The 26,176-nt window shown below is 42.1% G+C and overlaps 3 protein-coding genes across 8 annotated transcripts in view; 2 read left to right on the top strand and 1 right to left on the bottom strand.

Moving 5' to 3' along the window:
• Nucleotides 1-72: 72 nt before the first annotated feature.
• Nucleotides 73-4,075, top strand: LOC308120201 (uncharacterized protein). Of its 2 annotated transcripts, XM_080480657.1 has the most exons (6): nucleotides 73-273; nucleotides 1,533-1,649; nucleotides 2,295-2,543; nucleotides 2,619-2,782; nucleotides 2,929-3,065; nucleotides 3,462-4,075. In XM_080480657.1, the coding sequence occupies exons 1-6, from the start codon at nucleotides 156-158 to the stop codon at nucleotides 3,610-3,612; spliced, it is 936 nt and encodes a 311-aa protein (XP_080336783.1). In that variant the 5' UTR covers nucleotides 73-155; the 3' UTR covers nucleotides 3,613-4,075. The 2 variants fall into 2 exon arrangements, with proteins under 2 accessions (XP_080336783.1, XP_080336782.1); XM_080480656.1 differs by having other exon boundaries at nucleotides 91-273; nucleotides 2,295-2,782; nucleotides 3,462-4,067.
• ttc8 (tetratricopeptide repeat domain 8) lies at nucleotides 3,682-10,014 on the bottom strand. 5 transcript variants are annotated; one of them, XM_080480651.1, is made up of 15 exons: nucleotides 9,808-10,014; nucleotides 9,529-9,552; nucleotides 9,287-9,407; nucleotides 9,145-9,208; nucleotides 8,901-9,060; nucleotides 8,433-8,522; nucleotides 8,300-8,344; nucleotides 8,133-8,218; nucleotides 7,966-8,053; nucleotides 7,775-7,885; nucleotides 7,535-7,674; nucleotides 5,909-6,083; nucleotides 5,697-5,819; nucleotides 4,361-4,444; nucleotides 3,682-4,273 (listed from the first exon to the last, which is right to left on the bottom strand). In XM_080480651.1, the coding sequence occupies exons 1-15, from the start codon at nucleotides 9,919-9,921 to the stop codon at nucleotides 4,157-4,159; spliced, it is 1,542 nt and encodes a 513-aa protein (XP_080336777.1). In that variant the 5' UTR covers nucleotides 9,922-10,014; the 3' UTR covers nucleotides 3,682-4,156. The 5 variants fall into 5 exon arrangements, with proteins under 5 accessions (XP_080336777.1, XP_080336778.1, XP_080336779.1 ...); XM_080480652.1 differs by having other exon boundaries at nucleotides 8,309-8,344; XM_080480653.1 differs by lacking the exon at nucleotides 9,529-9,552.
• A 1,181-nt stretch (nucleotides 10,015-11,195) lies between these two features.
• eml5 (EMAP like 5) overlaps nucleotides 11,196-26,176 on the top strand; it is a 52,567-nt gene continuing 37,586 nt past the window's right edge. Inside the window, exons 1-4 of the mRNA XM_080479429.1 lie at nucleotides 11,196-11,696; nucleotides 22,360-22,519; nucleotides 25,459-25,557; nucleotides 25,908-25,976. Coding sequence (XP_080335555.1) covers nucleotides 11,500-11,696; nucleotides 22,360-22,519; nucleotides 25,459-25,557; nucleotides 25,908-25,976 — 525 coding nt within the window. The 5' untranslated portion in view covers nucleotides 11,196-11,499. The remainder of the gene's footprint in view (nucleotides 11,697-22,359; nucleotides 22,520-25,458; nucleotides 25,558-25,907; nucleotides 25,977-26,176) is intronic.

Here is a 26,176-nt window from a genome sequence, read left to right as displayed (position 1 = left end):
ACGTCCCCTGTGAATAATTAACACATGAACTTCAGTTTGTAAAGGTACACACTCTCCCAAACTCAAATACACACACAGGTCAATGACCAGAGGAGGAAAAAAAAACCCTCTTCAGATGCAATCCTGGTAAACGAGTACTCATCTTAACAGCAAACATGGACAACAGGAAAATATTCAATCGAGTTCCCAATGACACGTATGACAGACTGGAGTTTCAAGAGGAATCTGGTATCGATGAGCAGCCCGTCTACGCAGAGCAGGAGAAGCAACACGGTAGGTGACAGAGTGAAATCTCAACGCTCCTCGGTGATTTCAAAGGATCTGTGCTGTAAAACTGAAGATCACTTTTCAGCTCTTAATGTTTCTTGACTTTGGGTCTCTGATTTTATAAATAGTCCGTCCAGAAAATATCAAAATGTGTAAATCAGTGTTATGGTAAATGAAAATGTCAAAGTCATTTTACTTCAGGGGCCAGATGCAGCACAATTCGATCTGAAATGGGCAGAGCCGGTAAATAATAGCATTATGATATATGAATAAATAACTACAATCCAAAATCTGTGTATTTTAGTGCAACAAAGTAATAACGCATTACTATGTTCACATTTAATAACCTTTAACACATGACAAAGCTGAAATTTGAATGAATTAACTGTAGTTTTTAACATATTATGCTTCAGTTCAGCATGTCTTTTACAACGTACAGTGACAGGGAATTTTTTATGAAACTATTTACATCTTCAAATGCAGAAAACATTTGTCCACATGTAGCTGCAAGTCAGATACATAGTTGGTTAGTTGATATGGTCATCAGAATAACTTGTTAAATTCTAGAAATTATCTTTAATATTGACACATTTCTACATCTGTGTCCTGGTCATCTGAACTGAATACAAACTAAAGTGCGCCCCCTGTGGTCAAGTAAATAAATTGCAGTTATTGTCATAATTTGTCAAAATATCTTCTTAGTTCAGAAGCCACATTTAACAGCCCAGTAGTCTCAGGGGGGTTGGTACTGCACTTACTGAAACTCAAGATCAAGCAAGTTTTTGCTCTTCTACTATTAACCTAAATGGTGCAAAAAGACTCTTTACTTTTTTTCTAGTTTTATGACCACAAGTATTTAAACGAAAATAACCTGAAATCCACACCTTTCAACTTCCACTTCTAAATTAGTGCTGGGATCGCTAAGGTTTTGATAAGCAATGAAATTGACATGCTGTGTTTTTTCATCCAGGGGGTTCTCCAAGTGCAGGATGGGTCCACATTGCAATCCCCAGTTCCCACAAACTCTTAACCTCTGCTGAGATGTAAAACAGTCATATTTAATAAGACGTACATTTTCTTGTGCTACTTGAAGGCTTTTAAATGACAATCAAAATTTGGTAGGCCTTTAAATATAAAAGTATCCAGTATAAAAATGTAAAACTTAATTTCTTTCTTTACCAGTGTATTTATGCATCATCACTTTGAACTGAGTCGTCACTGTACGCTGTGCTGTTCTGATACCGATCCTCCATTTCTCTGTGCAGTGACGGTGTCCTCCATCAGACCTGAATCCTCTGTGAATCAGTACAAACTGCTTGTGATCAGCCTGGCAGTGCTCGCTGTCATTCTCCTGACAGTCAATATTGGTCTGGGAGTTTATTGTGAGTTATCACAAACCCTTAAGACACTGATAATTGTTTTGCATGATCATCCTGTGGGTCAGACTGCATGTGGCTCTTTATTCTCTCTATATTGTCTCTCCTGGTGCTACATGAACACGTCTTATTGGCTTTTCCAACTCTGAATAAATCCAAACACGCTGTTAACAAATTGAAAATAGTAGTTTTCATTCAAGACTCATTTCAAATCTGGAAATATAGCTACTAAACAGATAAACAACAATGGTTAAAAACTGTTTAAATAAGGCTCAAACAAATATTAATATAAATCATTTCTACAGATCTCAAAAATAGAATCTTATTTCTAGTTGTTTTCCAATCCATAAAGAAATCTCATACATTGTATATTTTGTATTATAATCAACTTCTCTATCCATGTTCATACACTGTATATGCATTATAGTCCCATTGAAACACCTTAAAAACAAATCAGTAAATAAAGTGAAAGTGTAGATATTGTAAGATATGCATGCGTGTGCAAATGTATGTGAGATACAAACAAACCAATCATGCAATGTTCCGTTTTCCAAAGGAAACAGTTTTACATTAATTAAATAATAAATGTGAAACGTGAATGTAGGTGGTGCTTTCAGTGTCCATGCAGCATGATGTCTTCACCACCTCCAGATAGAAAACTTACCGGAGGCTACTTATTGAGGGACATCAGCGGAGAGATGGCAAAGCTGCAGACAGCGTACGACCAGGCGGTCCAGAGCAAACAGGAAGCCCAGATGCAGCTGGTGAAAGAGCGGAGCGACCACCAACTCACCAAGTGGGAGCTGGAACACCAGATTACCAGAAGAAAAGACTACCAGAAGCAGATTGACCAAATTCAGGTGGAGGTTTCCAGGCTGACATCTCACCTGCCTCTCCTCAGTGAGTCCGTGCAGAAGCATTATTATTGTTCTGCAGCCGGCAGAACGAGTGTCCTCTTGTTTTCTGTGTCCACAGAGGAAGGCTGCAGGCACTGCTTACCCGGGTGGAGCTTCATAGACTCCACCTGCTACTTCTTTGCCATCTCCGAGAGTCTTTCGATCCGGTCGTGGCTCTCCGCCCGGCAGTTCTGCCAGAAGCGCAACGCCGATTTGATTGTCATTAAGAGCCGACAGAAACAAGTAAGAGCCAACATGGCGGCAGGCCTGAGGTCATAGTGGGTCAGAAGCATTTCAGTAAAAATATCTGTGCTACAATGAGACTAAAGATATTAACATACGTGTGTGTGGTGTGTGTTTGGTTGTGTGGACCTTCCATGTGTTTTCAGCTGGCAATAATTAATTTCATAGCTCAGTATCACGACACGTCGTTAACATACCACCAGAATGGTTTCTGGATTGGACTGACTGACATGGAGGACGAAGGAGTCTGGAAATGGGTCGATGGGACCAGACTGTCTGACGGGTATCTAAAAAAATACATTTCACCTGGATAGTTGGAAGTAACAGATTACCACTAACCAAGTCATTTAATATGAGAGTATTTTCAGGTTGTTTTACTTACAGATTATACTATATAATCTAATCAGCTGCTTTTAAAATGTTGCTATTGAGTACATGCACAATTTAAAGTAAGATTCAAAACTCTTAACCCGCATTGTTGAAGCTACTATAGTCATTATTATTAAAAGTACCTCTCAGTTAGATTGAATCCAGTGATCAAAGTACTTTACTTAAGTGAGTACAAACTAAACACAGTACTTCTACTTGACTACACATTTTCAGTCCTCCGCACCATATAGATAATGATCCCTTTGTATCTAAAGTGTGTGTATAATGTGTGTGTTTGTTATTTCCACAGGTACTGGCATGTCGGAGAGCCCAACAACCAGCAGAACGAAGACTGCGCTGCCGTGTATCCCTCAGAAAACCCCTTCAGATCATGGAACGACGCGCCGTGCTCTTATAACCTGAAGTGGATTTGCGAAAGGGAGCCAACATCTATAGGTTAATGTCATTGTGGTATTCAAAACACAAAGTTTTGGCTTCAGCTTGAAAAGAGTCTGCCTCATGAACCCAGGCACATTTTATGAAGTGTTTTAATCGTCAAGAAACGTTCAGATATGAAAATAGATCTGCTTCATACAAAGGGTACGCTAATTGTTTTTACTATTTCCTATCAAATCATCACTTTTTCTATGTATATGTGTCATATGATTGGTAACAACAAATTTTTACTCAGAGAATTACCTTCTTTCTTTTCTTTTTTTTTTCCAAACCTCAGAGGAAATTCATTTATACGTATGGAAAGAACAAAGATGTTTACAAATTGTCTGCACACCTGTAAAACATTCTGAATTCAAAAACTCTGAAGTCTGACCAATTATGAGATACAATACACGCAAATACTTCATGTTGGAAGTGTACTCATTACCCGGCACTTTAGAATAAATGCGCCTCTATTGACAAAACAGCATTTCCTCCCTTTAGTTGACTCTACCCCCACAAGATTTCACTGTTCTAACAATAATTCCACATCTGATACGACTCTGACCCTCAAAGCTCTGAGAAATGCTGCCGGAGTTGTTTAAGAAGCTGCTGAGTGTCGACGTGCTCTGGAAAAGCATCTTCGGAGTTTTGGGCCGCCGTGTAGCTGCTCTGAAGGTCCCCGATCTGAACAGAGAAACAAACGTCACCCTGACACACGGTCATGGATGGGATCTCACCTCACGCACCGTTCACTGAGCAGGAAGGATTTACCTTGTCGGAGAGAATTGAGAGATTGAAGTGTGGTTCGTACATGTGGGGGGACAGCGACGCCGCAGTCTGCAGGAAAGCTTTGGACTGCATTCGAGAAACAGAGAGAACACTTCATCAGAAGGTTCACGCGAGAATTGTTACCGCGGTAACATTGTAACCCAGTATTTTCACAATGCAGAACATAAAAGTACAGGAATCAGGTGCTCTCTTCAACATTTTACAGTCGGGGTGTCAAACATGTGGACCGTGGGCCAAAACCGGCCCACAAGAGGCTCCAATTCAAAGAAATCCAAGAAAATGGTAAAGATTTCAAAGAAAACATTGATTATTTTTTTTAACCAATTTCTAAAGAGTAGCGGTCAAAACACAACACTGAGACTCCAGCTGAGATATCACTGATGCTGCCATGAAAGAAATCGACCTCGTTGCTATCAAACGCCTCACAGTCATGCTGTCACGGTGAGTTTGTAAAAACATAAATAATGCAACATCTACAGGAGAATTATTATTATTTTTTTTTTACATTTCACTGTATTTTACACCAGAAGGTTTCATTAAAATTGATCATCACATATAATCTACGCTATAACACAGAAAAACTGAATTTCAAGGTTATCATGGCACTATTGATCTGGCCCACTCAAGATGTAATCGGGCTGTTTGTGGCCCCTGAATAAAATGTGTTTATCACCCAGGGCATTCAATGAAGTATCACACAAAGCAAAACCCGAGCATATTCAAATACATTAAAGTCTGTGTAAATGCCATTGTGTACCATTCACATGACCAACAGGGATAATTCACCATTTCTACCTTCTAGAGTCTCTAAGTTTGTGTGTAAGATTGTTTCTATTCTATTGAAGAAAGTGATTTGCAAAATCAAATATGACTTGCTAAAAGCGTTAGGCTTCTAAAAGATGTGAAATACACCAATCAGATGTCAGGAAGATGATTGTAGAGGCAAACGTATCTCTTATTCCAATGTGTAGCAAATAAACCATGTATTATATCATTGGAATCAATAGTTTAAAAGAAACGCAGAAGTGCGTTCTTCATTTTGTGGCAAAATTAACCCACAGCATCTTCTGTTTTAAAGACACACCTGCTTTTACTGTATCGCACCACCTAACTGGTGCCACGACAAAAGATTCTCTTTAAAAGAATCAATACTGTAATGGGGGCAGTTAGAAAATGTCTTGTGATAACACAGGCTATGTTAAACAGTCATTAATTACATTCTATTACTGTGCTACATCATATCAGTGAGTCCATCATGAGGTCATACGTGCTTTTTTAATGTCTTAATAAAAGCTATGACTCAGGAAAATGTCCTCACCTGCTCAATGTGACCTTTGCGCAGCTCCAGCACAGCCAGGTTGTTGTAGGCCTCAGCGTGGTCATTATTGAAAGCCAAAGTCAGTTTAAAACCCTGGTAGGCCAGCGTCAGGTCTCCTATGCCCTATAAACATCAAACAGACTCATTTGAACTGAAAACCATATACAGTTCTGGGTTATTCTGGGAAACTCTCGGCGACGGTTCTAACTCACCACGGCTACTTGGCCGATGTTGTACCAGACATCGGACTGCTCTTCGTCGCTGGCTGCCAGAGCCAGGGCTCGCTCAAACGAAGACAGGGTCATGTCATACTGCTGAGCGTAAAAGCAGCACAGGCCCAGGTTGTTGTACAGCTGGCAGTTATACACACCCATCTGGAGCAGCCGTCTACCAAAGAGACGAGCGTCACAGGAGGAAGAAACTTCATCATCGGGTCATTCAAACTTCCATAGACTTGTTTAGTCGGTCTGCTGCAAATGCTTTTTTTTTTTTTTTTTTTATTGCTATTAATGATTTTTTTTTTTACTTGATTTTAACTGTATTTTTACATAGTATTACATTGTACAGTGACCTTGGGTGTCCTGAAAGGCACTGATAAATAAAATGTATTATTTAATCAATTCAAGCATAACATTTTATGAAAAACCAACCTGAAACTGTATGTTTGGAGGTCCTTCACACATGAATACTCTTCTTTTAACCTATAAAGCTCTTAACAAGCAGACTCCATCGTATATTAAAGAGCTGTTGTTACTACATCACCCAAGCAGAACACTTGGTTCTCAGAGTGTTGCTTACTGGAGGTTCCTAGGTTTTCTAAAAGTAGAAAGGGAGGCAGAGCTTTCAGCTTTCAGGCTCCTCTCAGGTAGAATCAGCTCCCAGTTTCAGTTATGGAGGCGGACACACTCTCTACTTTGAAGGTTAGGATTAAGACTTTGAAGACTTAAACAAAAATATTTAGGGTGAAATTCTACTAATCTCTAAAAGCCTTCCTCAGAGGATAGCCAGGTTTGTGGGACACCGTTTAAGAGCTAAAGACCAAATTATTCTGACGCCATTCTGTGGAGACGACCTTGCCAAAAGTGAGGTTACAGACCTTTGACATATCCAGACAGCATGGTGAGAGACACTGGTCTGAACTTTGAAGATTTGAAGCTGGCCATTACGGAAAGATTTAAATGCGCAAAGTGGTGGCAACCATGATGATCTCGTGGGAAGTGGAATGAAGGAGAAGACTTTTCTATTTGTTAAAGCGACACCCTGGACCATTTTCTAGTCCAGCTTCTATCGGTTTAGACTATATGTCCCTTAGCTTACCACCATCGAGTACAGAGAGAGTGAATAATGCAATGTAAAGCGTCTTTGAGTGTCCTGATAAGCACCATATAAGACTGATGGATCATTATTACTATGGGAGCTTTAGTGTAACAAAACTATTTGTCCATTCGTACGGAGAGTTGCCTGTCTGGATCTCGTAAAGGCCCAATACGTAGACTTTTCCACTATGAATATCTTTGTACCCATTGACAACTCTTATTACATATATTAATTACAAGACAGATTAGCTGATTTTTTTTTTGACACATTTGAAAACTGAATTACAGAAATACAGATTTTGAGCCAATTTTTGCAGATTCCAGTTCGCATTGACAAATTCTTCAGACTTAATACAGATTGAGCTCCAGACTCTCCAATCGCACTGACAAACAGTTTTGCAAACAATGCCCCCATATGGTTTTTCTCTGTCAAAGTGTCTTGAAATGACTGTGTCGTGTTTGTCACTATAGAACTATCATTATATTGAACGTTCTGCATGACCTCACACATTGTGTACAGACCTGTAAAACCGGAGCGCGATCTCGGGCTGGTCCGTGTAGAAGTGGTTGCTGCCTATGCAGGCGATCGCTTCCACATGAGTGTTGTCCTGCTTCAGGACGTCTTTGTAGTACTCCGTCGCCGATGAAATATTGTTCATCTCCTGAGACAATATTAATGCAGAGACATCATATTTGTTATCTTCCCTTGTTCTGCTACACCGAGAGAGCGAAGCAAGCGAACGCTACGATGACGCGATGTACCTCATGAATGCGAGCGATTCCCGTCAGGAGGGTGACCTCACCGGGGAAATGGTCCAGGCCTTGTTTGAAGAGGTTGAGAGCTGTAATTGGTTGATCCATGCGCTGATAGACCTGCCGGCATACATAAATAATGTTATCTCACCGAATATACACAGATTAGAAACTCGCATTCACGTTACGTAAATTTTTACCTTTGAAAGGTAGAGATATGTATCGACCACCTCTTGTTGGTTGAGGGCCGACCGAAATTGTTTCTCTGCTTCTCTATATAAACCAAGCCTGCGAAGAGCACACAAAAGTCAAATGAAACTTCTACATATGCCAACTTCAAGAGCAAGAATGTTTCTGAGGAACTTACCTGTAATAACATTTACCCAGCTGAACTTTCCACCACCAGTCTTTGAACTGTGCATGTTCAGTAGCCTGGGCAGCCAAATCTAAAGCCTGCAGCCAAAATGAAATATGAACGTTACACGAGTCACAGACAATAATACTGAATATTATTTGGTGTAATGCAGCACCTACATTTCTCACGTCATTTTCATGATGAAAGATATACTCAAACAGGGTCTATGGAAATAAAAATGTGATTATTGTACACATAAGAAAGAAAAAAAAATCTAATTTGTATTTTTGAATGGATGAGTTTCACACTTACTCTTGATAAATTGGGTTTCTGAGAATACTTGGCCAGATTTAGTCTTGACAAATTAATAAATGGTCCTTCCGGGTTAGTTAACATCGAAGCCTGTAGAAACATAAAAAACAAAATATCAGGTTGAATGCTTCAGCTTCAAGCCTTGCATTTGGCATACGTGCTTTTCGTCTCTATCACTCTTGTTTATGACAGGCAAAAACTTCAAAAATACAAGAAAAATACACCTTTCCATAATGACAGGCCCAGGATTATCTCCATGAAACTCACTTGTTGCCCACTTCTGACAACTTTGCAGCCATTAAATCAAAATTAAATCCAGGAATCCATGTATTAAGGGACTTAGATTAATCAAATATTTGTATGAGAGTGCAAAAGACCATATAAACATAAAAAAATTTGTGATTTATGTGCCAATAAATCCATAATTATGACTCACATGTGACCTTCATTAGAAATGTAAACACTCACTGTTCCCAAACGAATGAATCTTCCAGAAGCACTGGTGACGGGACGAGCTGTGCTTGCAGTGCGCGGGGTTTTGATGGCCTGCTCCATCGTCCCGGGACGCCCAGACTGTGTGCTGGGTCTCACAAATCCAGTGATGGGACGCCCTGACTGAGTCATTGGCCTACGAAACAGGAAAAAAAACAGCAACTGAGAGGACATTTGTTCTTTCCTGAAGACAATCTCAATTTGTTGATGGATAAGGTACCTGACAGCTGGTGTGGGACCTCCACCGTGACTTGTTCCAGGAAGTCTCAATGATGTTCCAGGTCCTGCAAGAAAGTCCAGTCTTGTCATCAAAAAAAAGGTCAATTTGAGATGATTTTGCTTGAGAGGGAGTTAATACTTACGTGCAACCTGAGCAATAGCGCTCTCGTCCAGCATAATCTCAGCAATCCCCTCCTGATCGACTTCAATTTCATCAATGTACACCATCTCTGTCAAAGCACGAGTTTTCAAGCTCCAAGCAGCCTGCAACACATTCATGTTATAACCATCAGGAATAACCAAAGATACCCATGTTACAGCCAGGACTCAGGTTCAGCCTTGAAAAAGCATGAAGATGGCAGGAATAGAGTGAAGTGATGATTACCTCCGACATAAGCAAGGATGATTCCTGGAGATAGCATGCAGTGGGTTAGTGAGAGGGAATTAAAGATGAACACAGATGAGAATAAACGAGGAATGTGGGAAGATGACAATAACACACGATGAGGAGGGAAGTTAAGGTGCAACGCAAAGCAGAGGTGCGAAGAAACATACATTAAGAAACGAGTGGTTAAAACAAGGAAACATGATCCACAAAACGGACTCTAATCTGGATTATGCGGCTTCGCTGCGTTAGCATGCTAGGCTAACTACACCACAGTACCTGGTCGTAGGGATTGTCCTGTAAGATCTTCGTACAGATGTCTGAACACTGGTGGAGCTTCCGCCTCCTCGAGTAGCTCCACGCCAGGAACAAAGGGTCCATTGTCACCTCCATGGCTGCCGGGAAAAGCGATGCAATAAGTGAAAAGTCGGTTCGCAAACGGGACGATGGCGGAAGAGAAGCTTCAAACTTCCTCTGTCGCTCGGCAACAGTGGAGGGGGCGGGGCTTGAATGACAAACATCCGGTTATGGAAAATAAAAGTACACGAAATACACAAAAACAAAAAAAATGTGTTTTCATTGGATTATAATGAAAAATACAGGACAACATGACTCTAAAAGAAATAGTGCAAAAAAAAGTTGCAATTACATGTCCTTATATTTTTCTTCTGACAGTACATTCAAGGTAATACTAGAAGAAACCCTGAGGTGATTATTGAGATTTTTCTTTTGTATTTTGTAGTATTTTGAAGTATTTCTTATATTAGCATAAACAGTGTTAAATCAAAGTGCTAAACTCATCAACCATATGCACACACTGGGAATCTATCCTCAGTGTGGGAACCCATTTGTTAACCCATCCATCTTCTATTTTGTTTTGTCCTGTGCAGGGTCATATGGCACTGGAGCCAGTCCGAGCTCACTAAGGGCAAGGGCAATAAACACCATTTAACCTCACTGCATGGTTTCTGACTGTGTGAGGAAACTAATACACCTGGGATAGTGCTAGCACACACACACACACACACACACACACACACACACACACACACACACACACACACACACACACACACACACACACACACACACACACACACACACACACACACACACACACACACACACACACACACACAGGGAGAACATGCCACCTCCAGGCGTAGGCAGTATCAGAAGCTGTTGACCTTCTCGTTGGGAGGTGAGAATGTGAGTATGTGTGGTTTTCTATCTCTGTGTGTTTGTCCTGTGGTGGACTGGAGACCTCAGGTGTATCTTGCCCCTGCCTATGTTTAGCAGGGATTGACTCTAGTGCCAAGTGGTATAGAAGATACATGTACGGTAGTAGAAGGGAATGTTTTATCTTACTCCTAATAGCAAGGATGCCTACTACTACTAGTAGTAGTAGTAGTAGAAGTAGTAGTAGAAGTAGTAGTAATATTATTATTATTATTATTATTATTATTATTATTATTATTGGTTTTTGATACGGTTTGATGATTTGATGGTTTCAGGGACGTCTTTTATTTAAACTCATTATTCTCACGCTCTTGACTTTATCGCTCGTGCCGTGATGACATCATACTTCCCGGGATCTGATTGGACGACATGCCGATCGTCACCAGCTATGGGCGGAGCTTGTGGAGTAACAGCGCAGCTCCATCTTTGTAGGATTTGACAGGAGCTTTGACCTGAGCCGAAGAGGAGCGCAAACCCGGAGCTCACCAACTCCACACAGACCGTCACGATGACAGCAGCCGTATAGGAACCCGCTTCTGAGGTATTTCCTCCGCCCAGACGCTCCACATGACCCCCAGTAATGCCTGAATCCAGCGCTCCCCCCCTCCGACTGCCTGAAACCCGATGGAAGTGATGGGACGCGCGGGCTTGAAATAAATCCTTTTTGGTGAATGACACTACATCAGAAAGCCTACGCGATCGCGACAGAGAGACACACACGGAAGTGCAGACATGGCTGACAGGACTGCTCCCAACTGCCACCTGAGACTGGAGTGGGTGTACGGATACCGGGGACACCAGTGCCGCAACAACCTGTACTACACCGCCGCCAAGGAGATAGTCTATTTCGTGGCCGGTGTGGGAGTTGTGTACAACACCCGGGAGCACAAGCAGAAATTCTACCTGGGACACAACGACGACATAATCAGGTAGAGTCACAATAACACACCTGGTTTCAAAATGCCGGTTTCAGCACCGCGGACAGTTCGGTTCAGCACCGCGGACAGCGGCACGAGACGCGCCGGTGCTGCGCTGCTGTCTGCTGCCGTGGCTGCTGGTGTCACCTTGTCATAATGTAATATGATATTTCCTGGCTCCAGAAGCAGCTCCGGGAGGCACACACCCACTCAGCAGCATCCACACAGTTTGTGAAAGAGGCTTCATGTCCAGGAGCCTCATGAAATAAATCCAGGTTCAGGTCTTTCATAGTTACTTCACTTCTCCACTGTTAGTTCACTAACATAACTCATATTGATTAATATTCAGACGGAAATTGTAAATTCTTTTTTTTTTTTTTTTTTTTTTATTCTGGGAGGGATAGACTGTCCCGACCCACTACCCATCCATCAATCCATCCATCCGTTAGGACACCAGTCCATCACTGGGCAAACACACACTGAGACAGACAACCACACACACTCAAAATCACACTTAGGGACAATTTAGAATCACCAGTTAATCTCACATGCATATTTTTAGACTGTGGGAAGAAACTGGAGTACCTGGAGGAAACACACACACACACACACACACACACACACACACACACACACACACACACACACACACACGGGGGCAGAACATGCAAATTCTACTCATATATCACTTAAGGAAATTAACCCTGAAATACACAACATTATACATGTGTACAGCTCAGAAGTTATATAGATCAAGTGGCAACCTTCCTACTGAAGAATAATGTATTTATTGCCCACTTTTGGATTTGTTTGTGCAAAGCCTGACACTCCTAAAATAATCTGTGTTGCAATGCTCAAAGATGGAATGTATACTGAAAATGTTATATTCAAGTTCTACCCCTGTTACATTGCCTAATTGGTACTCCAGTACTTTTCCTGAAAGACTACTTAAGGTGATATTAGTCACTTTTTAAGCACATTCCTGTAAAGTTACTGGACTGTGCTCAGAACACATTTTTCAGGCAATTCAATTCAAATCAATTTAATATCTGTATCCCTTAACACAACGTAGTCCTTTCAAGATACTTTTACTAACAAAACCCCAACAATTCTGCATGAGCAAACAGAGGAGACAGTGGAAAAGAAAACTCCCTTTAAACTGGAGGAAACCTGCAGAAACAGAGTCAGAGGTGGAGACTTTGTGATGTTCCGGTTGGGGTGAGGGAATAGAAGGAAAGAAAAGGTAGGGGTTCAACAATCAATAAAAGAATAAAAATCCCACTATGGTATTTGTTGTAAACTAATATAAATGTAATACAAAGCAGCAGTTTTCTCTGTTAAAATAATAAAACCAGCTTGAAGACAAACAGGTTTGATCATGAATTTGAATTGTGGGCGTACAAAGTTGTGACTTGTGATTTTGAGGAACGAAAGTAGATTACATGGATTGAATTGTACTTAACAATGACGAAAATTTAATACTTGCCATGTCCATAATAATACTACTTAACCACAGTAATGATTTGAGAAGATGTGGTTCAAAAGTAATGAAAATATCCAGCTTTTTTTTCCTCATTTAGCAGATTATACAAAAGAAAACTGAAAGTGTAATGCCTTAAAGTGACAATACAAATATATCTGATATAAGCAACGCCACACTAAAAGCCCCAAGTATTCACTTTTGAATGTGTCCTGAGAAAATATGTGCCACTTTGATGAATAAATGACTCCAATGTTCGGTTAGAGAAACGTTTCTCTGTGAAATTAATGCAGATTGTCTGGTCGATTAGGGGACCATTTTTCTCTTCAGCAGACTACTTGTCAAATCTTTCCCACACGAGGAGAAAAGTCATATTAATATGCAGCCTGTGAGGTGCACTCCAACACAGCTGTCCTTGGAGGAACTCTCGGATTGGAAAGCTTGACGTGGGCGGTGATAATTCATCTTTCAATGGCCCGACAAAGCTTTAAGTGCCTGTCCTTTGATTAAATAAAGGAAGAAAAAAAAAAAAGAAGAAGAGAAAAGTAAACAGCGTCGCTCGTCTGTTCCTCAGTATACCACTCGGCGATGAGCTGTGTCCAACGCTTCGGCGTGTGTGTTGACATGTGTGCGTGGGTTGGCCTGGAGATGAGTAGCTTTATAGACTGTGTCGGTAGTCAGCTGGGCCCCTGCTCCATTATTAATAGGACAATAGAGACACTAACCCTCCGCTGCCCTGTGGGTGAAGTGCCTGCGTTCATGCAATTAGGTGGAGGAGTCACTGAGCGTAATACGCACACGTTTAGAAAACAAGTCCAGCGAACTGATGAAGAATCAGGCTGCTCATACCTGCAGTTGAACTGTAATGTCTTCAGATACATCCCTTTATTTAAAGCGACACTCCTTCTTTCGTACCCACAAGGTTTTCTTTCTTTCTTTCTTTCTTTCTTTTTTTTTGGGAGTGCCACCTGGTTGTTTAAAATAACATGAGCATATATATACAGTGCGCGCAGGAGAGATCTCAGAGCTGTCTGTTACTGTTAACACGTCGTCATTTTAAAGCGCGGCCTCAGAGGAGTGCTTGTGAAGCTGTTATAAACACCGCCTCGGGCTCAGACATGTATGGAACAACCAGAAGCAATCCTCAGCAGATTCAGTGATAAATAAGTGCTCTCACGTTGCCTGTAACTCATGTGGAATAGATGCAGCCCCTCAGAGAGACACTCAATATTTCTCTTTGAGGCTATTTTGGTTTTAGCCTAATCTTGTTTGTGAACTACCTATTAAATAATCTTTTACTTGGAGAACTAATTGCCGCCCTGTTTTCTCCCTCTTGGTTTTATTCACCCTAAAGCTTTTTTTAACTGGTCTCTCATTGTAATAGAATGAGCTACGCTTGTCCATTAGTGCAAAATACTTTAGACTTCCCTTCACCGGCCGTTAGGCTTCTCACAGTGTTCTAACTGAAAATCTGTACTAAAATGGCACGGCCTAACATCAGCATAAACGAAGAACAGTGTCAATAATCTACACTTAGGACACAGTTGACTGTGAGGCATTTTAGTTAAGTGGTGTAAAAACTGCTGTTTGCTATTCGTTTCTTGTATCTGCTCGTGTTGCAGACTGTTTAAATTCCAGTCAGAAACTCAAGAAACCCGAGGCTACCGCTCCAAACCCTGCAGACTTTTTTCGACTCCACAAAGCTTCATCCTTCCTTTCTGCTCTCACACTCGCATGCAAGCTACATTATGCGCACACAGTACATCCAGAATACACAAATACACAGTGTCAATTGAGGACCACCGAGTAACAATGTGCAGTTTTGGTGATTGCATATGATCTTTGCTCAAAATCTTTGGCCTTGCAGATGTTGTTATTCATTAGAGACTGTGAACCCCTTCTTCAATCTCTGATTTTCCAAAACATTATGAACGAATCCGTCTGTCCATCCATCCATCCATTCATTCATTCATTCATTCATTCATTCATTCATCCACACACACACAAAACATTCAACTCCACATTTTCCAATTGATTTCTATCGAATATAATCAACATTTAATTGTGTTTTTTAAGGCTGCCTCTCAATAGTCATGAATACAGTAGGTATCGAGTACTGAGGTACTCAGATTCTAAACATTTCATTGGGGGTCTTACTTACAAAGGGTTTAGAAAGAAGGTGTTATGGGCATCGCTGTCTCTACTACGACACCTTATTATCTTCACGATAGACCACAGCCAGAGGTATTGATTTTGATGGCTGATCGAGCCTGGTCTTGTTGCAGCGAGCATTGGAGACATGGATTGAATCTCTAATGTTACTGCTGGAAGGTTTGCGCTGTGAATGTGTGATGCTTGCAGCTTTGCAGGTTTCACTCTGTGAACGTCATGAACTGAAGGTGCGAGCGCACACTTTTGAAAAGTAACAAAAAACACCCGACTAAGTTCTCCAAGGTCATTTCTGTGCTTTTGATGAGCATCCTCCGCAGTATTCTTTAGGCTGCACACGGTTATGATTGCACATATTAGAGCAGTGCTTGGTTTCTGCTGCACCTTTCATGTGAAAATAATGTGCATGTTGTGATGTATGACAGTGTGTTAACAGCAAGTGAGCGTGTCTTCATCAGAATCTGGTATTGTCTATAAAGTGGATTCACTCAATCATATGGGGGTGGTGGTGTAGTGGTTAGCAGCCAGCCGCTGCACAGCCAGTAAAAGCCGGTTCAAGTCCAGGTCAGGTTCTTTCTTAGTGCAGTTTTCATGTTCTCCCTGTGCATAGATTGTTTTTCCTGTTGCAACACCAACCTGGATCAAGCGGCTGCAATGGACGAATGAGTTTATGGGGGCTTTTCACTTCTAATATCATCTTGATCATAATCCGCAGCTTGTCAGTTGTTGCCATATGATGAAAGAGTACTGAGTATTTATTACTACTGATTAAAACAAGTGTCAAACTCATTTTGGTTCATGGCGCACGTACAGTCCAATTTCACTTTGAGTGGGCCGCAGCGCTAAAAAAGTGCCATAATATCCTTTAAATTTAAACTTGAAAGTTTTTCTCTGTTCCGGCGCAGAGTATACGTGATTAAAATATCTGTATTTTTGTCAAAAAACAATATCCAATTACTACCAAAAAACGAGTACAATGACAACATAAAACTGATTTCAATAAAACCTTCTGATGCAAAATGCAGTGACATGTGGAAAACACTTCTCCTATAGCTCTTCCATTATCGTTGTTTTTACAAACTCACCCTAACAGCATGGCTTTGAGGCTAATTCTTGTTTGCTCGCAGTTTTGTGTCGGCTATGCTTAAGAAAATTAAAAAGAAAAAGAAAATCAATGTTTTCTTCGAAATGTTTTGAATTTGCTTGGTGTCTTGACCAGATTGGAGCATCTTTTGGGCCAGTTTTGGCCTGCAGGCCTTATGCTTGACACCTCTACTAAACACCTGTACTAAACAAAATGTAGAGAGTATCTGTTCCTTTTTAAACCCTGCTCAAAACATTCCGATCAAAAGGTTTGAATGAGGTTTGTGGGCATATATTGAACTATGTGGTATAAATCATCAGTGTGACTAAAATGACATACAAGTACCCAAAAACATTACGTCTATTCTATTTTCAGTTATTATGCTTTAGTGACATTTAGAGACATTTATAGTGTCAAACTTCGGACACTCATAACTGCATTAAAAGGAAATTGAAATTTGTTCACATCACTGTTGAAGATTGCAAAAAAAGAAAAAAATAAAGCACACGCATGTGTTCACGCGTGTCAGTTTTCGATGAGAGTCAGTATATCTTGTTTACAAGGATGTTTGGCATCATTTGCATTAAATTGTGGTACAATTTGTGTTTTTCACAATATCTCCTTTTTTTTTTTTTTAACCTCAGATGCCCCCGGTTGCACAGCCGGGCTTCTCAGAAGCAGCAGGGACATTAATCCTGATGTTGCAAGAGCAGTATACTTTATAACCAGGACACTCCAAAAGTCCAATCATAGTGAGGATGCCAGTGTGCATGTAAATGCTCTGACTGTGAGTAGCTGGCAGGAGACGCAGTGAAAGGAAGCCTGGTCTCTAAAGAGCACATCTGTCTTATCCAATTAGGATCCTCCAGAGTTCAGTACAGTTACTTAGCACAAAGGCATGAATCAGCACTGTTGTCACTGAGATGAAAAAAAAAAAAAAGCCTGTATGATTTTGAGTGGTGTTTTAATAAACGTTTTACACAGATGAAGTAGAAGAGACGACACATGCTCAAATATCTTGGTAATTTTAACCAAGGTAAGTATCTTAAAAACATTCCTGGTTCTCTAATGATTTTTAAGATTTAATATATACGCACCACTCATATTACTTTTAGACCCGGTGGATTCAACTGAAGTTTTCTCAAAACAAATAAAATAAAAAGTCCAAACTGCACAAAAACAAGCAACCACAAATCTAAAAAGTGGAGCGCGAGAAAACAAACATACCGACATTGTTTTCTCAATACATCATCTTGGCAGATGTTTTTTTCTTGTGTGACAACTATTTTGAGATTTGTCAGAAATATGAAGTGGGCGTGATTAATGCAGAAAAGTGAATATGCCACGCACAATCACTCTTTTTCCATCTCCTCACTGCAGTTCTGACCTCGCATTTCTCGTGAAGTATCAAAAGTCTGGAACGAAGAAGTACAGTGGTTCCTGTTACTGCAGAGTTTTTGATGAACCAAAACAGAAACCGATCACTACACCGTGGAAAACACTGAACTGAGATGATTAAAACAGGAAGCATGAAGGAAATGGCACCAGACTTTAACATAGGTGGATTAAGTTAAATCAAATGTAATCAAATCTAACCATATTTATATAGCACTTTTCGTACAGATGTAGCACAAAGTGCTTTACATGCTATAAGAAGTAGACACAAGGATGCACTCGAAAGACTCCAATCCATCCAAACCACCAAGCAAATTGTAAATATTGTAAATATTCAGAAAACTGTGACTTGGGGGGGGTGTGGCTCCCCGGGTCCTAGGCCGGCCGCTCGGGGGTGGGGTGGGGCAGCGCGGGGGGTCCAGCTGGGCCAAGGTCCTAGCGACGGGGGGACCCCCTCCCTCAGAACCCTCCCTGCCTTACCTCACCTTATATTACTCCACAATAGGGAACAGTGGGGCGGTGCCTAGGTGGGGGGTCCGGGCTACTTAACTGCGGTCTGGGTCCTCCCCCGACTTTGCACCACCCACAATTTTAACCACACTTAGTCACGCAGGGTCTTGAGGGGGTAAGCCGCTTTCGGGGTTCTGCCGCTTGTCAGCTGTTCCCGGGGGTGCGGCGGGACTCGCCGCCGGGGTTGGGGGGGCTCTCGACCCGCTCGGCCCGGGGGCCCTGCTCCGGCCTTTTCTCGGCTTGGCGGCTTGGGTCGGGACCTGGGGCCCTGTGCCCTTTATCCTTCTCTTGTGGGCCCCTCTTTCCTGGGGGGGATTCCTCTCTGCATTCTCCGTCGGGTGCTTTTTGGGCGGGGACGTGGCTCTCTGGGGTGGTTCGCTGGGGTCTCCCCGGGCCTGGGGGGCTTCCGTCTGCCGGGGTGGCGGTGTCCGGGCCCGATGGCCTCGGACCCCGGGGTCTCGCCACGGGTCCCCCCACAGCAGTTCCGGTCCCACCCAGTGGACAAACCACACACACACACACACACACACACACACACACACACACACACACACACACACACACACACACACTTCCACTCCTCACGAAAGGTGCTTCTGAAGTCGCTTGTTCTCTATCATCATTTGCTCAAACTTTAAAAATCATGTTCCTCTTTTGTTGTCACCTCTTTGTTAATTCATGTTCCTGCTTCACGTTACTGGCTAGATAGAGCTGCTCAGGCTGGTTAATCTAAGAAATCATTTTACTGTCTAGATAGAGCAGCTCAGGCTGGTTTAATCCAAAAACAGTTGGAAAATATTTGGATCAGTGTGATAACTGCAAATAATATATGGAGCACAACAAGGATATTGTATGTTATCCCCCTACCCCCTCCCCCCTCCTCCCTCCTCCCTCAACCTTTTTCTCTCTTTTCTCTTCTCTCTCTCTTTGAGCGTTCCCCCCCGGTCGTGTACGGCAGCCATGCCATCTTCTGACGGAGAAGGCAACAGGAGGAGACTCCAGGTCTCTCCCTGTTGCAAGACCAAAATCTGTTCTGACTCCGAAGGCTCTCAATCACATCATATTGTTGGCCCAAGCTGCCGAACAGGACAAGGGCAGAAGTAAAAAAAAAAAAAGAAAACTGTGACTTTTTGTAAACAGATTTCTTAAGAGCAGCAACACAACACAACATTAGACCATTGAAAGTGTCTTTATGTTGAGGTCGTGGTCCTTGTGCGTAGTAATTGTGAAAATATAGACATTTTCGTCACTTACGCTCGAAGCCACAGCAAAGAAAAACTATAGATTTTAAATGTAAAGTTCATTATGGCGCTATCTTACCAGTCAAGATGAAATTGGACTGTGTGTGGCCTCTGAACTAAAAATGTGTTTGACACTTTGGAGAGTAAGTTATTTAGATTAACTTAGATATTTAAGAATATTAAAGAAGGGAGGCTCAATCAAAATTTTCTAACCAGTTAAAGATAGAGTGATGTTACACATCAAATTAAACAAGAGAACCTCCTCTTTTCAAATATATCAGAGCTTTTTTTTTTTTTTAAATCCATGAACCATCATTGGGTCAACCTACTCGCCACTTTGGATGAATTATGAGAATATAAGAGTAAATAATCTTTCAACAGAAGCCTTAAAGGTAGTTTCAGTTTGTGTGCGTTAAAGCAGAACAGAATATAAGCAGAGGTAGCTTAGATTTCAGTGATTCAAGCTGGAAGGTTGCTGGTTTGAATCCTTGACTGAAGTTAAAAGCCTCCGGACGTCACATCCTGACTCCACGCTGCTCCTTCAGGATCTGGTTAGAGCTCTCTGTACATGTGAAAGACAGGAATTTCCCCTTCCAAACAGAAAGACAGCACCATCACAATGTCCCGTCTCAACTTGATTTGGCCCATTTTGCTCTTTCATCAATCCCATCAAGCAGAGCAGCACTGTATTATACATACCTGCTGCTTGCTTTCATTTCAGCGATCCTATTTTTAGTTTTTGAAGCTGGCAGCTGGATTAAAAACACTTTGTGGTATCCTGGGAAATATCCTCCACTGTATGGACCTTCAGAAATGTGCTAATCCTTTGCTTCTTTTTAATCTACTGTGGGCAGAAATCAGACAAGGAAAACTGGAGGATTGGTCTTGAAGAGGTTCACTTAACACCATTAAATGTTCGAAGATAGTTCTTCTTCCATTCGTGCTTCTGCGATGACAGATTCGTATCTGGTGCAACCTCCACGTGCTGCGTCTTTGCACCTTCGCGAGAAATCGGCTCCTGAGGCTGTTTACTTGCCTCGTATCTACAAGAAAACAGGCTGTTTAATTGCTTGCAGTGTTTGCTGTAGCCCGTTTGGTACGACAGCATTTGGCAGATGGAAGACAGCCGCATCAAACGGCCTGCATCAGACAGGAGAGCCGAGGCAACGCGCCGCAGGCGAAGTCATTAGTGATGGCATTTAGCGGGCTCTTCGGCTGACAGAAACCGGAGTGAAACAGTGGTCATGTTGTTGCTGGCTCTAAGGCTGATGTGGCAGAGACATACCTCTCGTATTGAAATAAGTGAAAGCGATTTGTGGGAGTATTTTCAGGCTGGTTTTTTTCCTCGGTAATCACGTTTCGTGTCATTCCAGGGTCGAAGCACATTCGCTTCACAGTACCTGAGCATGCCAGAGCAGTTTTCCCTGCTGCGTCTATCTGCATATCAAAGTGTTCCAATCATTTTTTTTTTCCTCCCCTCTTCCTCTGAATGCTATTTTTAGCTGCTTTGCTCTGATTATATAATTCATAAAAAGTAAGATGAGAAATGTGCCAGGTTGGAGAGAGGTTGGACCGAGGAGGTGGCGAAGCAGAAGAACAGAGAGAGAGAGAGAGAGAGAGAGAGAGAGAGAGAGAGAGAGAGAGAGAGAGAGAGAGAGAGAGAAGAGCCTGTCACATCAAACCCACCTCTGCCCACGACGCCACCGAGCCCCATCAAGTGTGTGGTGACAGTGCATCTCCAATGAGGATGAAGTGTCACCGGTCAGACATTGGAAGCTTTGAAGGACGAGGGGAAGAGGTGGCAGAGTGAACACAAAACGCTCGTGTCGTGAGCTGCTTTCACTCAGCAGGTTGTTTGTGAAGCTGCTGGCTAAACAAACACCGGGTTTAGAAAAAAACAAAACAAAACTGCAGAGCAGTTGGCAAAATGGGCTGTCTGGTTCTAATAGAGAGAGCTCCATCACAACAGGAAATATGTAGGCCAAGACGATGCAGGGGAAAGAGTGACCGGGGCTTGCTAAAAGGATGGCTGGATCAGGAGGAGGGATGGCGTGGTGGAGGGAGGGAGGGAGGGAGGGAGGGAGGGAGGGAGGGAGCGACAGCTTTATGCAGCAGGCTGTTGCTCAGCTGTGGAGTGGGAAAGATTGTAGGTGGGGGAGGTCCGAGGGGAGGGAAGAGCAATAGTACGGGGGATTATGTAAGAGTGTTACAGACATACTGTATGCCCGGTGATGCGAGGAAACCCTGTTTGAATTAGAGGAGGTGAGGAGGCCAGGGAGAAGTTCAAGGAATGCAGGAGAAATTAGAAAATAATAAAAGAGGAGCGATGAAATTCACAGATTCACCAGTGTTGCTTTACATTCTCGGTGAAACGGCCTGTGGGTACGCATGAGGCCTGGCTGTGTGTGTGTGTGTGTGTGTGTGTGTGTGTGTGTGTGTGTGTGTGTGTGTGTGTGTGTGTGTGTGTGTGTGTGTGTGTGTGTGCACGCTTTTGAGCGTGACTGAGTTAATTGAACCATGTCACCTCGTCAAGCTGCCCCTCTGCTTCCATGTTCAGAGCCATCACTGACTTAATGTGTTCATCTCATCCCAGTGGTTTCTGCCGGGAGGGTGAATCCCTCCTAGTGCGCTCCCGGCACACACACACACACACACACACACACACACACACACACACACACACACACACACACACACACACACACACACACACACACACACACACACACACACACTCCACACGAGCATGCAAAAGCTAACCAGATGTTTTCTGTCCTGGTTTTTCTCTCTGTACAGTTTAGCACTCCATCCCGAGCGTGTGTTGGTGGCCACGGGACAGGTGGGCAAGGAGCCTTACATCTGTGTGTGGGACTCCTACACTGTGCAAACCGTGTCCATCCTCAAGGACGTACACACACATGGCATCGCCTGCTTGGCCTTTGACCTGGAGGGACAGGTACTGAAAGACTTTGTGATTCTGGTTAAACAAAATACCAATATCACTGAAGCCACTGTCTGAATGAGTTGTTTCTCCGGCCCACTGCTGGGTGGAGAAACAAAAACATGAGGAAAATGTGCAAATTAGCAATTTAGAATCTCACTGAATTCCTACCTTGTGTTTAATCCACAAATGTTCCACCAACTCACAGCAATTTGAGTCAAAATTCACCTGAAAACTATATTTCGGAGCCTGAGCATCATTATCTGTACCACAGTCGTGGTACTGCTGACGTGAGGGTGTTAAACACAACAACACTAATTTAACACTAATTTAACATGACAGGTAGAAAATGTGAGCATCACTTTAAAGTGCGACAGCAGTGTACATTTTTGTACTTTCTTTCTCAATGTTCTGCCAGAAACGATCAGTTCCTGGGAATGCAGAAAAGCTGAAATGAAGGAGTGCTACAGCAGAACTGAGTTTGTATCAACTCACCTGCTGAACTGATTCTGAAAGACACACACACACACCCACACACACACACACACACACACACACACACACACACACACACACACACACACACACACACACACACACACACACAGCAAAATTACCTGGAAGGCGACATTGAGACTGGAAACGTTTTCGACATTTTGCTGGGTAAAAAAAAAAGGTGCAGCAACTGGTTCTTTAAGGAGATAAAAACTAACAAAACTAACAAAACGGTAAAACAGAATTAAATCCACTGAATGGATTTAATTCTGTTTTACCGTTTTGTTAGTTATTCACATATCTATAAGCACTGACACACAGTCTCCTTTTTAGCCTTTTTATGTTGTCTCTTTAGCGAACTCTCTGCAGAATCACCACAGTTAATGTTTGCACACTTCAGCCTCTCCCAGTGTTTATTTAGACCATGAAAATCAATACTGTGCGGAGCCATTACTGCTTTTTTTTTTTAACTTTATTTTATCTTTCCACGTCTCGCTCTTCCTCCCGTAGGAGCTTTCAGAGCTGAATTACACATCCTGTATTTTGCAGAAAGAGACAGGGAGATGACCCTGTGCTATTTTGCTGCTCGGGTAGAGAGCCGGGGGATTTAGATGGAGAGTGACAGAGTTTAAAGCCAGAGGAGACTCCATCACTTCTCAGTTTAGTGGTTGTATTTACCCCCCCCCCCCCCCACACGATTTGTGGAACAGAAGTCAAAGGATACAGAGGAATCCCTGATGCCATGACCCCGTCTGTCTATGAAAAAGATTAAAAAAAAACAAAAACACAGAAGTTTCAGGAATCTGTTTTAGGTATTTCATTATGAGGTGTAGTAATTGACAAAAAGGGAAGGTGGAGAAAGTTCTGAATATTTGTACTTGCATACAACTACTGTTGAATTCTTAAAGTTTTATCAAATATACTAAAAATACTGTTGTAAAAAAGCGTTTCATAGGAAGTGAATGAAGTACTACTCTAGAGTATCACTTATACATGTAATCTTTTGGATGTTCTCTTGTATTATCATCAGCAGGCGTTAGATCCAGTTTTACTGCAAAAAGCATTCAAATCACATTTCTTAGACAAGCATGAAAATAAATTGAATGTACATTACAACAGTATAGATGTAGATATGAGGCAGTAATGAGTAAACTTAGTGGCTCAAAAAGTTTTAATAATTTGAAGAATTTTGCCCCAAAAAACGAACCAAATTGTCAGTATAGTCTGAGATTTTGACACAGGGCATTCCATACACTGAGAATTAGACATCAGAAATAAGAAAAACAAAATTGTAAAAGTTTCTGTTCTGTTAACTTGTCGTTCAAATCAAAAAATTGTTTAGAAAACAGTTTAAAAATTAACTTGAATTTGAGGGTGTACTCAATTCTGACATGATTTTAAAAGAAACAAATTGTATTACGTGGAGTGACATTATTATTCAAGAGGGTTGTGTCCTTTTAAAACGTGTAAAATATCAAATAAAGATGTGTTTCACTTTTGGGAGATAATCTATATTAATGGTCTGAGATGAAAAGCTTGAGCTGATTTATTGTTGTACTTTTTAAAAGCTCTGGAAATGTAAAAAAAAAATAGGATTGCTATGTAAAATGAAAAAAAGAAACCATGAACTGAGTCTAACATGCCTTAACTTGTAATTATCTTAGAGTAAAATGGCATAAATAAGTAAATACCGGTAAGAGAGTATAAACAAACATTCTCTAATTACAGTAAGGGGATCAGTTGTAATCCATTACTTCCAACCCTGCAAAAAATAGAGATAACTGTTACAATCAATGCTCATATTTTGCGTTATAGGAAAGTTGAAAGGGTTTTCCTGAGGGGGCCATGAATGTTTAACAAATTCATTTCCAGTCCATCCAGCAGTTGCAATTGACCAGTGGACAGAACATCCCCAGAGCCAAACTGCTGGCACGGTGAAAATAATTATTTAAGTTTGGATGCACTTTCCAAGGCCCCCATTTCACTGGGTTTCGTCACACGGGGCCTTTTTTTTTTTTTTTTTTGCTCATCCCTTAAAAAAAACCCTACTTTTTAAACACTGAGTCAAAACTGCAAACACCCCACCGGAGACTTCTATGCATCGCCACAGACTGAATCAGCAGCGGATCAAAGAGGACATCCTCGTCCCTGTAAAAGCAGGCTGCACGGCGGTGAAGGATTTCCATGAGTGCTCCTCTCATCTCTTCTGCTCCACTGCTGCTGCTGCCTACTCACTCAGCCAACTATAGGAGGCTCCTCCAGCGAAAAAAGCTCTCTAATGTGCTCACTGGAAGGGCCAGGGGCTGGACAACTGTTCACTTCTGCTCCGTGGCCGCTATTAGCCCCTTCATTGTGGCCTCCTCATGCCACTGTGGAGGTAGCTCGGCTTGTTTTATGCGGTGATTAGTGCAACAGAGCAGAGTGGCTTCAATCTGCGATTTTCTTTGCTCTCTTCGCAGTGTCTGGTGTCTGTGGGTTTGGACTCCAAAAACACAATCTGTGTGTGGGACTGGAGGAGAGGGAAGGTCCTGGCGGCTGCCCCCGGCCACACAGACAGGGTAAACACTTTCTTCCTCCCCTGTCGCCGTCGCAGGCGGCGTATCGACCGTTTCAATTAGTTATAACCCCAGAATGGAGCTGCCACCCAAAGGGCGACGCAAACAAGTTAGGCCTGATTGATTGTGAGCCTTCCGGAGCCCGTCTGGGAGGGTGCACACCCAAGGAAAATATATTTTTTTGTTTTTAAAGATGAAATAGAAGCAGCTGTTGTTTTCTAGTTCTGCCCACACACATTGCACTGCAAGTGTGAGCACACTTCCTCTCATTGTAAGAAATTTAATCAGAAGTCTTTACGTGTGATGTTGCTCAAGTTCTAATATCTATTCTCCTGTATGTTTCCTTCACTCAGATATTCGACATATCGTGGGATTTGTACCAGCCGAGCAAGCTCGTAAGCTGTGGTGTCAAACATATAAAGGTACGTTTTCCTCACAGAGTATCCTGATTATGAACCTGTTTGCATGTTCCTCCTGGGCATGTGTGGGATGTCTCCACCTGCTACAGATGAAAATCATGTGTTCGACGCTAATTTGTTACACGAAATCAGTGTAGGCACTAATTCAGAGGCCACCTACAACCCAGTTTCATCTTGGGTGAGCCGGACTGGTAAGAAAGTGC

The sequence above is a fragment of the Lipophrys pholis genome (genome assembly GCF_963383615.2).
Source record: "Lipophrys pholis genome assembly, chromosome: 14".
Lineage (NCBI taxonomy): Eukaryota > Metazoa > Chordata > Actinopteri > Blenniiformes > Blenniidae > Lipophrys > Lipophrys pholis.
The sequence above is the reverse complement of the archived record's forward strand: the minus strand, read 5'-3'. Positions and strand labels throughout refer to the sequence as shown.

Coding starts and splice junctions, on each gene's coding strand:
- LOC308120201 (XM_080480656.1), top strand. CDS start 156: ATGGACAACAGGAAAATATTCAATCGAGTTCCCAATGACACGTATGAC. Junction 274..1,532: donor AGAGCAGGAGAAGCAACACG/GTAGGTGACAGA, acceptor TTCTCTGTGCAG/TGACGGTGTCCTCCATCAGA. Junction 3,066..3,461: donor GGGACCAGACTGTCTGACGG/GTATCTAAAAAA, acceptor TTATTTCCACAG/GTACTGGCATGTCGGAGAGC.
- ttc8 (XM_080480650.1), bottom strand. CDS start 9,921: ATGGAGGTGACAATGGACCCTTTGTTCCTGGCGTGGAGCTACTCGAGG. Junction 6,084..7,534: donor ATCGCGCTCCGGTTTTACAG/GTCTGTACACAA, acceptor TCTCTTTGGTAG/ACGGCTGCTCCAGATGGGTG. Junction 4,274..4,360: donor TCTCAATTCTCTCCGACAAG/GTAAATCCTTCC, acceptor TTCTCTGTTCAG/ATCGGGGACCTTCAGAGCAG.